The sequence below is a fragment of the Perca fluviatilis genome, chromosome 4, assembly GCF_010015445.1.
Source record: "Perca fluviatilis chromosome 4, GENO_Pfluv_1.0, whole genome shotgun sequence".
Classification (NCBI taxonomy): Eukaryota; Metazoa; Chordata; class Actinopteri; order Perciformes; family Percidae; genus Perca; species Perca fluviatilis.
Genome location: NC_053115.1, coordinates 36,471,628 through 36,484,465, shown reverse-complemented (window position 1 = coordinate 36,484,465; position 12,838 = coordinate 36,471,628). Strand labels below are relative to the sequence as shown.

The following is a 12,838-nucleotide window of genomic DNA, read 5'->3' as shown; positions in this document are numbered from 1 at the left end:
CAGCAAGCAGGGTTCACCCCCCACAGTCTCTCCAGTGATGGACTGAGCTCTGACAAAAGACTGGCCGAGTACCTATAGTCTAACCCTATAGCCTCCAGCTGCCGACGACTGGACACATTATTACCACATCAATCTGCTTTTGCAGCTTGCTCTCTGCCCTGTTATTATCATTACACTCTGCATATATTAATAACTCATTTTCCATCCAGCAGCACATTTTCCGTAGATGCATTTAAATCATCTATGTATAGAGCTCTGTCTTATTGTTCCTCCCCCGTGCTCAGACTGCTCTAACGCATCCAGTTTGCCACAAACACATGTCGGATTAAATTTTATTTTGCACATGAAGAAATTGGACATGTTTTAAAAATGAAGTTGGCTTCTTTCACCTGATCAAAATTAACATTTTCTTTTATTTGCATCGTTTGATTCTATGGTTCATATTGCTTGCTGAAAGCATCAAGTCGACCGAACATCTAAAGATTCACAAGCAGAGATGATGCGGCGGTGAGAATAAAAACAGTTATTTCTCAAAAGCAAAGATGGAAGTAACATGAAGCAAAACCATGGATGTACGTATAATAAGACCTGGATACAGCGTTCGAGGCGGAGCCCTGTTCATTCCTTTAATAAGAGTTGCTCAGTTGCGCATGAAGCCCAAAAAGCCGAGCCGGCTAAGAGCTCTGATAACTTGAATCGGGATTACATTATTTAATCGCGATTTAATCTAGACTGTTATCGGACCGAATTAATCAAATACTGACAGTGAAACGAGACATTTCACGGGGTTGTGATGCTCAAAAAAATGTATCCATTGATTTACAGACGTCTCTTTTGCCACGTAAGTCTATGGGAAAAAGTCTTTTTGGGCCTGAGGGCATCATGTGATGGGCCGGAAGCTGCAATTTCACTGTTTGGCCACTATGTTGCATGGCACACTTCCTGGGAAACATCTTGGGCAGGAAGTCAGGGTGAACAGTTTGGTGTGCTGTCTCTGACACCGAAGGCCGCTGCTTGCATCTCGTTGTTGTTGTGTTAGTTTTTTTTAACCATTAATGAGACCTTTACCAAGTGGGTTTTGTGCCTAAAGTATACCAAACAATGCATGAGGCGTCTTTTTGTAAAGGTCCTGTTCAGCTTACAACTATATGGACTTCAAAAGTGGACTCAGTCAATAATCCTTCGGGTAGCGTGGTAAAACTCCAATAATTCATATTAAATGAAATGATTTTACAGCAATAATTGCTCTATACAAACAATACTCTTTACTGGCCCTGAAGCACACAATGTACACAACAGTGACTACGTTTACATGCACATAATATTCCGTTCTTATTCTGAAAAAGACGATATTCCGACTAAGCTGTTTACATGGCTAATGAAGGTGAAAATTCCACTAATATTCCCGTTTACATGTAGCCGTGCAAATCAAACCATTTTTTCGATGTTTGCTCATATCCAAAAACCTGTTGATATCCAAGTCTCTGATAATTTTTAAAAGTAGCGGTTTCTCCTTCTTATCGGGTCTGCAGCCTTGCAAACTGTTGGCTGGTTCATTTGTGTACAGTAACCATAGCAACGCAGAGAGCTGACCATAAGCCGTAAACAGCCAAGAGGCCATAAACTGCAGTAAAAACCCTGATTGAGACGCATATTTTGAATGCTCTGTATACATGTCCAAATAATAAGAACTAATCACTCAACGAAATTCCGACTGTTCACTGTCCTGGCTCCCAAATGGTAGAACGAGCTCCCCACCGATATCAGGATGTCTGAAAGCCTACACATCTTCTGCCGAAGGCTAAAAACACATCTCTTCCGACTACACCTCGGATAAAAAAAAAAAAATTAAAAAAAAAACCTTGAACCTGCACTTTCATTTGTCTCTTTGTAGCTTTGCTTATTTAAAGCTAATGTACTTACACTTACTACCTGTTGTCTGGAGTTTGAACCTTCACAGTTGAAAGCACTTAATTGTAAGTCGCTTTGGATAAAAGCGTCAGCTAAATGACATGTAATGTAATAATGTAATGTAATATCCCACATGTCTTAATCGGAAAATGCTATATTCGGAAAAAGGCCATATTCTAAATATCCAACCAGTATATGCTGTTTACATGACCTGTATCAAATTCCGAATATTGTCATATCCGGAATAATAGTGGAATATTGGTGTGCATGGAAACATACTCAGTGTAGAGGTCAGTGGAGGCTGTTAAATCTGGTCAATGGTTATGTTTATGTTGATAAAGGTATGAAAATACATTAAAGTCTATACATCAATGATTCGATACCGTAAAAGGCTTTTGAGGACAGTTTGGCCAGTTGCTGTCTCTTGAGCTTCTCAGGAGCTGCTGCTGACAGACAGCTGCTTCTGAGGAAGAGACAGCCCAACCCGGTGGACTGGGTGTGGACTGAACGGACACAGCGCTTCAGTAGGACTCACACACCACTCACGTCTCGCTTTTGATGTGCTTTCTCAGCAAGGCCCTAGATATTAAAGTGAAGGACAGACTGATTCTTTTGGCTTTCTTTATGTGCAGTCATTTGCTGAAAATCATTATCCAGAATTTTGGGCTGGTTGCTCTGAATAAAAAGAACAAGTTCCAAGGCAGTATGTTTTTGTGAGAAGAAAAAAAAAAAGCCTAACTGAATGAACCCAGTACAACTCCAGCACATTTAGCTGCCAGAAGCCTTCATGGTCGTATTGTTTCTCGCAATTAAAAGTGAAAGCTCTCAAGGCTTCCACGGCAATGTTTGGCAAAATATTAATGACTAGCTGGCTACCTCTGAAGAAGCTATCACATAGTAATCTAGTAACAGTGTAGAAAAGTGAGTATAATCCATCTTCAGATGACAGAAAGGATCTGATTGGATCAGTCTGGTTGCAGACCTCTTGATCACTGTCCACGTCTGATTTTGATATTGGTTCCAAAAGGTCTGGTGGTGTGTAAACTGACCACCAAGCCATTCACAGTTTGCAGGTGGGATTAAGAATGGGGATGTCATCATCCTGCGCCAGGGCCTCACTACTGTCAACTTACAGAAATAACTCTTAAAGGAAACCTAACATGCTTTTCTGTATTTTCTGTCATAAATATAATGTTATAATGCTGGATGCTCATGTTAAACGTGGCCAAAGCTTCAAACAGTGAGGTAAATGTATTTAAAAATCCATGTGAGCCAAAACCTCAGATTTCCCACTGTTCTGAATGCTCCGCTTTCAACAGTTTTTTCTACTCTCGGCTCCGCATGATGTCATACCGAGCCGGTTTTCCATATATGGCCATTGCTGGCATGCTGGAGTGTTTACACTACGTACACTGCTATGTGTAGCTACAAGCTAAGTCAGAAACCAGTAATCTTGGCTACTGATGTTAATTTCTCCCAAATTTCAGATCACATTTCTGTTTGAAGACGTGTCCGCTTGTGTACTATTTGGTTTACAAGCCATACTGGTGATTTTTGACAGTATGAAGTCCTGCTATATAGCAGCGACAGCAGAGCACAGATTTGGTGATTCCGGAGATGGCCAATCAGAGCAGACTGGGCTGGCAGCTTGTACAATAACTGAAAATAACAGCACTACTGATTGGTTAGGACAAACGAACAACCCCTCCCACAAAACAAAATGGCTACTTTGAAAAAAATTTCAGTCTGAATTATGAAATGAAATGACAATTCAAGCCGATTATCAAAATAATGTTGGAGTTCTTAAATGAAAACAGCTGTTTTCACCTGCTCATCAACATTGAGATTTGACTCAAAGGACACACTCAATTCCGATGGAGATATTATGCCAGAGATTGTGCATAATGTCTCAGAAATAAACAAGCGAAAGATGGACAGACATATCACACAAATATTCCAAAATGCAAACGTTACATATGATATGTTAAACACACTACAGTTGTGGACTGACTGACTGACCTGGCAGGCGTTATAGAGGAGCTGGTGCTCAAACTTCTTGATGCCCAGGATCTGCTGGAACATCTCGTACAGCTGGTCCTTGCTGAGGATGAGTTCGGAGGCGGCGCTGGCCGTCATTCTCTGCTGGTGCTTCCTGGGGTCCTCTTCACCGCGGTAGATGGTGTCGAACTTGGCAATCCAGGAGCTCAGCACTGTCTCTTTGCTGAGGCCGTCGATCTCTGGCAGGCTGCGCACCCGCTTCTCTATGTGCTTCTTAAAAACCTCCCGAGAGTCGCTGGCTGAGCAGCCACCGCTCTGCACCATCCGGGACACACGGTCACTTTTCAGGAAGATCTGCAATCAATTGATGAATGACAGATTTATTGTTTGTTTGTTTTTTATCCAAAAGATTTTGTATCCTATATTCATAGTTCCACTATCTTTATGTTACTATAACTGCCACTGTTCATCATTCCAACTGCTATAATTATTATGATATCATATTTCTCTATATCTGTATATCTGTATCAGTGTCTCTGTGTCCAAACCGGCAGCAACAGATACCGCCAACAAAGAGCCAGGGTCTCTCCAAGGTTTCGGCCTAATAGGACGTTTTTCCTCGCCACTGTTGCACCAAATGCTTGCTCCTGGGAAATTGTTGGGTCTTTTTTATATAGAGTGTGGTCTAGACCTACTCTATCTGTATGATGATTTGATACTTTGAATAGATTGAATTGAAATTGAATTATAACAAACTCTGAAGGCTGGCTCCAATCTGGGGCTGGATCTTGAGAGAAGGATGCTGCTAAAGCTACCTCTCTAACTGACAAGAGTTACTATCATGTACCTAGAGTATAACTCACTCTGCTATCACCACTGATATTCCTCTCTAACCTGCTTGCCTCCTACCCCTACTTTAAGTGCAATGCAACAGACTTTAATGTGTTCCCTTTTCACACTTTACTTGAAATTTGTTTGAAATTGGTGACGTTTATAACTTGGTAATCTGGATCAACGGAAGGACATTTCCATGATAAAGACGGATGTCAGGCTTTATCCTGGAAATGTACAGGTAAATGTGTGTGTTGTTGTTCTCAAAATCCCTTCAGGAAACAACAAACTTTGAGCTAGCAAGCTACATGCTGAATATAGCCTTTTGAAGAAAATGTGAATCTTGGATCTTTGGCTCTTAGTAACAGCGGTGTTGCATTGCTTGTAATATATAAAGCAGTAGTAACTAGCACTACCTTTTATGCATATTTTGTGTCTCCCTTTATTGTATGTATATATGTTTTTCCACATATCTTTAATTTTACTTTACTACATACACTTCTAAGTGTATGTAATATATTTGTTGTACTATGTGTACTGAGCATCTTGGACTAAAAATTAAATGTGTCAAAATGCCATAATTTTTTCATAGTGGAAGGATAGAACAGACTTTGAGGACATATCATATGTCATGATATCATATATCATATGTTTGTCACTGGAGATTTCTTCAGTAGAAAACTGCTGACAGTGAGGTGTGTGTGGATTTTCCAGAATCACAGGGACACTGTTGTTGGAAAGACACAATACTGTTGACTACAGGTCAATAATCGCGATACAGCATAGCATTGCGATACAGCATAGTATCGCGATACAGCATAGTATCGTGATACTGTATTGATACACAGACCACAAGAATCAATCTTTTATTATATATTTCAGTTTGTCTGCTTGACAATCCCATTTTGCAGCAATAAAATTGAAGTGAGATGAACAAACAGAGAAATGTATAAAACGGATGTTGGCAAAGTTTCCTTTTTGGGGACATCATTTGAAATTGGGTAAAATTTGAAGTTGGAAAAAAGGTAATAAACTGCAATATATCGCAGAATATTGCAATATGTTTAAAATCGCAATAATATCGTATTGTGACATAAGTATGGTGATGATATGGTATCGTGAGGCCTCTGGTAATTCCCACCCCTACTGTTGACCATGCTTTATTATGTCATTTATCAATGCTGTGAAAAGCACAAATGAAATTCCAGTCATCTCCATTGTATGAGAATTCCAAGAGACAGATCTCATAAAATCTGGAGCAATAAAACCAAACTGTCTGCAAGGCATCACTAGAGAATTTGTTTGGTATTTTGAACTAGAACACTGTACCAATTTAAGATCCATCTTATACTTCTGTTGTTTTCTCATGATGATTTTCTACAACCATAGACACAAAGAAGACTTTTACCCACAACATGCAAACATTTTTGCATTGAGTGAAAGCTGACTCATATTTGAAAGACTGCAGTTTGTGATTGATGGATGGTGAATTCCTGTCACCTGCTGTCGTCACTGCCTTACTCTTTCTAACACTATGTCTCTGTTATCTATATCTTTCTATTTCTGTCTCCCTCCCTTTTTCTGTCTGCCTGCGTCAGTTTTAGCCTGAAGCTAACGTCGTGCAGACAGCTTTGGGTTTTAATTGAATTGGATAACCTGTGCCACTAGCTTCATCTGTTAAATATCACACATTTCTCATTTGGCCTGCTTGTGCTGCCACATTAACTGATAAGGAAGTGCCAGTCAATGTGTCAGCCAACAGATGCACTGCCTTGTTTTGTGCTAGCACCCAACAGCACCCTCACATTTTCAATTGTCCTCCTCTGCAACACTTGTTTTATGGATCACCTTTTAGAAAACACATGTAGTGATGCTGAGTTTAAATACATCATCATAGAACTTGGATGAAATCGGAAGTCTGGGCATGTGCATTCACACCAGGCTTGTTGTGCATATCTGTGGGAAACAGTTTGTCAGTTTAGTTGAATTTTAAAGAGCTGTATGAATAGTGTAACATTTCCCATTCTGTTATACATAGAATGGGGATATACATGTTGATTTATGTATATATGTATAGAGAGCGTCTAGCTGAAGCTAATCTGCAGCCCCCATCCCTGGTCCATTTTTAAATCCAGATTAAAACAGCCAAACACAAACAGACTATACATGTACAGTATGTAAACCGGTATGCACGTGTCTGTGTGTGTGTACAGTATATGTATTGTACATGAATGTGTATATACTGAAATATACACTGAGGTGCAGTTTGTTAGGTATCTAGTTAAATGAATGCAGTCCAATACAACTACAGCTACAGTAAATCCTGCCTGAAGGTTATTTTGTAAAGTTTGGTATTATAAAGAAGTTGTTCTGATATACATGTCTTAGTGTATTTCAAAGTAGATATTTTGACAAAAACAATGGTTTGAAGTTACTTTAAAGTGCCATCAGTGTGTGAATGTGTATCTGATGAGCAGGTGGCACCATGTACAGTAGGCTCGGCTACCAGTGTGTGTAAATGTTTGTGTGAATGGGGTGTATAGGTGCCTGTAGTGTAGATAGCTTTGAGTGGGATGGGAGAAAAACGTGCTCTGGTTTATTGGCTTTTCTTTAAACCAATCACAATCATGTTGGGCCGCGCTAAGCGCCGTACGGAGCCACGGTGCCGCTGCAAAATAGCCTCGGGAAGGTACTTGTTTTGATGGAAAATTTGTACATTCAATAGTTGTTTTAGTCGTGCAACAGGAAAGTCAGATTGGACAGATAGTCTAGCTAGCTGTCTGGATTTACCCTACAGAGATCTGAGGAGCAGTTAACCAAAGTCCTCATAAATCCACCGGAGTTTAGAATGTCAACACAAAGAAAGAGGAAGGTAACGGATATCCAGCCGAAAAGAAGGACATCCGGCAGGATTTACGGTGGCACTTGAATAAGCCTGGATATGAAACGTCGTTGATATAGACCACTATTAAATAAATGCAGTTTATTTAGCATTTACTATTTAAGATTAGTTTACTGAAAGGATTCACTGATTCGCTTCTGTTCACCGACATGACAGTGCACGATGCGAGTGCACCGATTAAAAAGTGTGCACCGGATACAATTTGGAATGAGCTCGGCGATGCATGGCTTCTAACATCTCTGCTTCAGAAAAATCTGATTTATTTATATATAATTATTAGTAGAGGCCCTATGCCCTTATTTAGAAATGTGACCAATCATTCATGACCAATAATTTAATATCAGGATTGATTCTATCTTTCTATTAGATTAGGTGTGTCACAACAGCGTTATTCCTTTTCCCAATCTGTGTTCTGCCTAGTCCTGGTGTACTGTGCTGTGATTGGCTAGTACTACTGCAGTGCATTCTGCTCTGTAGACGTTCTGTTTCAACATGTCTTACCACAGCTGAGCTATTGCTACTGCCATGACTGGACAGTAAGACTGGTGTTTGTTTAACAGCAGCCTGTCACCGCCAATATTCACCTATTGTACCAGAAAGAATTTCTGTTTGCAGCTGTACTATCTATGGGGAATATCTCAAAATCAACACGTAACCTTGGAAAAACTCTTTGGCTTTTTGCAATGTGGGCAATCCAAGAACTGAAGTGTATTTGACTTGCTATGAGTCACTCCGGATGTTCTATGTCAAATGTCGAGTTGTAAATAAAATTGCCATACAGACGTGAGATGCAGAGAAGACTCTGGCTCATCTTTCCTCACACTTTATTTCCCTCTTCTATTCTTGGTGGATCCAGTCACTGAATGCTGGTCATTAGGGAGCATATTATTAAGACTGCCCTGAGGAGCTCAGTGCACGCTCTGCATCATTTATCAGAGCCAAGACAAGTTATCTCCGCTGAGCTTTGGATACATTTCTCCCCAATTATTAGCTTTCCTGCTTGGACAGATTCATTTTAAGCAACAAGAGGCTTGTAAGGGGAACTTAACAGCTTGCGGAAAGTAGTTTACACATCTGAAGTGACATAATGGTTGCAGACATTTCCTATTTATATATAATGATTTAGAAATAACATCAAATGTTTATCTTTATTTTATTTTATTCTATAGAGAAAGTGGCCATTTTCGGGAATCACCTACTACATACTACAGACAAAGGCAGTATGCAGTTCTTATGTTATATTTTCCAATAACTTTAAATGAAGAGCTGCTGCCCGCTCTCTACCAGGCAAAGCAGTCTCCTAGCAGCGGATCGCTAATTTCCTAGTCTCGCATTGCCAGACCGTCCTCCGCAGTGCTGCGAAGGAAGGTCTGGCTAGTCCACAGAGTATTCTGGGATGGGAGAAAAACGTGCTTGGGATATTGGCATTTCTTTAAAACAATGTCAATCATCTTAGGCGGCGCTAAGCGCTGGACGGAGCAATGGCACTCTCTGCAAAATAGCGTCGGGAAGGAACTTGTTTTGGTGGAACATGTGTACGTTCAAAGGTTGTTTTAGTCGTGAAACAGAAAACTCAGATTGGACAGATAGTCTAGCTAGCTGTCTGGATTTACCCTGCAGAGATCTGAGGAGCAGTTAACCATAGTCCTCATGAATCCACCGGAGTTTAGAACGGCAACACAAAGAAAGAGAAAGGTGACGGACATCCGGCCGAGAAGGGGATCATCTGGTGGAATTTCCTTTCTTTTCAACATATTCGGCCCACGTTGAGTCTCAAGGTTTCCCAGGATGTTTTCACACTTTTCTCCCCACTGCTACCAGTACATAAACCACTTACACCAACTTATTACCACTAGTTTTACAATTTATTTTTCGACTTCATGGTCAATAAACATCCTTTATATGATTTTATACCAAATTTTTCAGGTAAAAAGCCAAAATTGTGAATTATTTTGACTAATAGTTAAGATCAGAGGAAGAGTTTTGTCAAAGTTTAGTCAGTTGAAACCATTTAAACAATTTTTTGTCTCAAATGCTATACAATTAAAGAAAACCGATTCGATCCTTCATTTGACTCGTGTAAGGTGTGGGACCAACCATGTTATTTTTGGGCACTTCGGTTGAAAGAAACCCACATTTCTGATATAGAAACTTTGAAAACAGGTCAAATTAGACCCGAGGACAACAGGAGGGTTAAAGACTGAGTGAGATGTCAGTGTCAGATGTCAGTGTAACCAGTGGAAGAAGTATTCAGATCCGTAACTAACTACTTCAGTAACTAATCAGTACTCATACCAAGTAGAAATACTCTGTTGCGAGTCAAAGTCCTGCATTGAAAATGTTACTTAAGTAAAAGTATGTAAGTATCATCAGGAAAATGTACTTAAAGTATTAAAAGTAAAAGCACTTGATGCAAGTCCTCCCATTTTAGAAAGTGTAAAGGATCCAAACAGTTGTGTGTTTAATGGTCTAATCATTTCAGCTGGACTTGTAGGCCGTTATATTGTTGGCTAGTTTCATTTATAATAAAACATCAGATTTTATAAACTATATGTGTTTTGTGTGCAAACATATTAATGTGTAAAGTAACTAGTAGCTAAAGCTGTCAGATGAATGTAGTGGAGTAAAAAGAACAATATTTCTCTCTGAAATGTAGTGGTGTAAAAGTAGAAATTGGCATGAAAAGAAGACTCAAGTAAAGTACAGGTACCTCAAATTTTGGACTTAAGTACAGTACTGGAGTAAATGTACTTAGTTCTATTCCACCACTGAGTATAACAGATCATAGACTGACCTCATAGTAGCTCTGGACAGCATTGATGAAGGCTTCATCAGCCACAATCTGCGTGTCTCCGCTGAGGAACGCCTGGAAACGCTCCTTGACCGTCTGCAAGTGCTGCTTACTGATCTGAAGGAGACAGCAGGAAACAGGAAGATAAGATATTATAACTTATGAAAACCAAAAACAGAACTATACATTTTTCTTTTCAAAAACTACATACATACATAAATACATTTAGTTTCTTTCTTTCTTTCTTTACTTCATTAGTTTTAACCTTCTGAGGTCTAAGGGCATTTTTTGAATTCTCCTTTTAAGGGTATTTGCATATAGTCCTGATCCCCATGTGTTTCATATCAAAATGTTCAGAACAAACTCAGCTTTCTGTACAGTGATCAGCAATGTGTAAAGAGATAATTTGGCCCTAAAGCGGAAATATTTCTCAAATCTCTTGTGAATACATACCTACACTCAATTGTTTTGGTGCTTGAAATGAGTTTACAAAAGTATTGGGATCACAAAAGTAGCGTAATATATGAATAAAATAGTAAATAAATGTCTAAAATTAAATTTTGAGTAGGAGTGTTGTCAAACATTTCTTGGACTCGCCAGTGTGTCTTTTGTCCTCAGAGGGTTAAATAAGGTTTGGGTTAAAACGCAACGCCCAGGCGCTGCGAGGGGCACAGGCACAAGGGGACAACTGGTGTGAATAAAACACTTAAGAACCTCCTTAAAAAACCTGGTTCGGTTATATAAAAGCTGTTTAAAAGAAGACTGGCAGGGGTTAGGTTTGGGTTAAAACACAATTTCAGGGGTTAGGTTTGGGTTAAAACGCAAATATATATTTAGGGTTAGGGTTAAAGTTAGAGTTAGGTGCCTTGAAGTCGACAGTTGCAGCGCTTCCTTGAAGTCAACGTTGGGGGCTTTAACACCACTGGGTGCATAGGGCCTACAACCAGCAGGACAGGAAACGGTTTGCCAAGGCTGGAGAAAGAACATTTATGGTCATTAAACAAGAAAGCTATATGCGTGATGATATATGAGTGTTTTTAAAACCGGGGATGGGAAGATCAACAGGAAAAGTAGTTTTTTTACCGTCAATTGTACGAATGGCAGAAGTCATGGTTGGAAAATGTTCTAAATATCTGAAAAAGGAAGCCTCCCCATTAGCTCAAAATTAGGGATGGGACGTTTTTTCTGGCAGTTTGGCAGATTATCTGTATCTGCGTTTTATTTGCCTGATAACTGATAAAGTTAATGAATTAAAAAGTGCTCTACTTTGGCTCCGTTACAGCTCTGCGTCTGTCCCTCTGCTTCGGTTTCATTCACCGCTGAGTCTGATTTAGGGGGCTGATTATAACTTCCCCTATGAAGACATATTTTATTACAACAGTGTTTTCTATACCGTCATTCAGCGTATAGTGTTCAATGAACAGGAGCTCCATTAAGAGGAATGATGTAACCACACCTGTTGCAAGACATTGTTTTTAAAAGCACCAGATGTAATAATAGATAGATAGATAGATAGATAGATAGATAGATAGATAGATAGATAGATAGATAGATAGATAGATAGATAGATAGATAGATAGATAGATATTTATTATGCCGTGAGGGAGATTTGTTTTCACATTCTGTTTCATGAAAATGGAAATATACATGGACAAATACATCAACGGATAACATAAAGACAGGTATATAGAGACATAGAAACAACCACATCTACAACAACGACACCGGAAGGTCAGCGAGATGGTTTGTTCAGCAGTGCTATGGCAGAAGGGACAAAACATCTGCCAAGGCGAGTCCTTCTCCACCGCAGAGTCCTGCATCACGCAACCAAAGAGGTGGTTATGTCAATTTTCTCAGAAAAAAAGAGAGACGCTTTATCTCAAAAGGGCGCACGAATGAGGATTTCCCGATTCGTTTTTAAAGTGGTGTTTTAAGAATTCTTAAATATTTCAAAATATCCCTTATGCAGTGGTTCCTAAACTTTTTATGCACGGCCCCCCTTTCGTAGATAAGAGGGTTTGGAGAGAGAGAGAGAGAGAGAGAGAGAGAGAGAGAGAGAGAGAGAGAGAGAGAGAAAGAGGTGCAAACAATCAGCTGTTTTTCCACGTAGGGATAGTCAACAAGACACAATGTGATTATGCTGTTTGGTAATTGGCAATATTTATTTATATTTAGCGTCGCCGCAGTCCCATGAGTTCCATTCTTTATACTACGAGAGTTGCTTGACTTTCTCCACATTTCTTCCTTCTCTTTGCATCTTGGAAGTAGGTGGAGTTGTGCCATAAAAGCCTTACTCTGCTACTATAAAAGTAAAAAAACATGTCAAAACACACCCCAGATGTCTTCTAGGGGATTCATTAAAAGATGTCGGCAACATAGATGCCCAGAAGAGACTCGGAGCTAGC

At 39.6% G+C, this 12,838-nt stretch overlaps 1 protein-coding gene across 4 annotated transcripts in view; it reads right to left on the bottom strand.

Moving 5' to 3' along the window:
* cadpsa (Ca2+-dependent activator protein for secretion a) overlaps positions 1 to 12,838 on the bottom strand; it is a 244,851-nt gene that overhangs the window by 191,790 nt on the left and 40,223 nt on the right. For all 4 annotated transcript variants that reach the window (XM_039796735.1, XM_039796736.1, XM_039796738.1 and 1 more), the window contains exons 2-3: positions 10,437 to 10,550; positions 3,931 to 4,263 (exon numbers count right to left, since the gene is read on the bottom strand). In XM_039796735.1, coding sequence (XP_039652669.1) covers positions 3,931 to 4,263; positions 10,437 to 10,550 — 447 coding nt within the window. The remainder of the gene's footprint in view (positions 1 to 3,930; positions 4,264 to 10,436; positions 10,551 to 12,838) is intronic.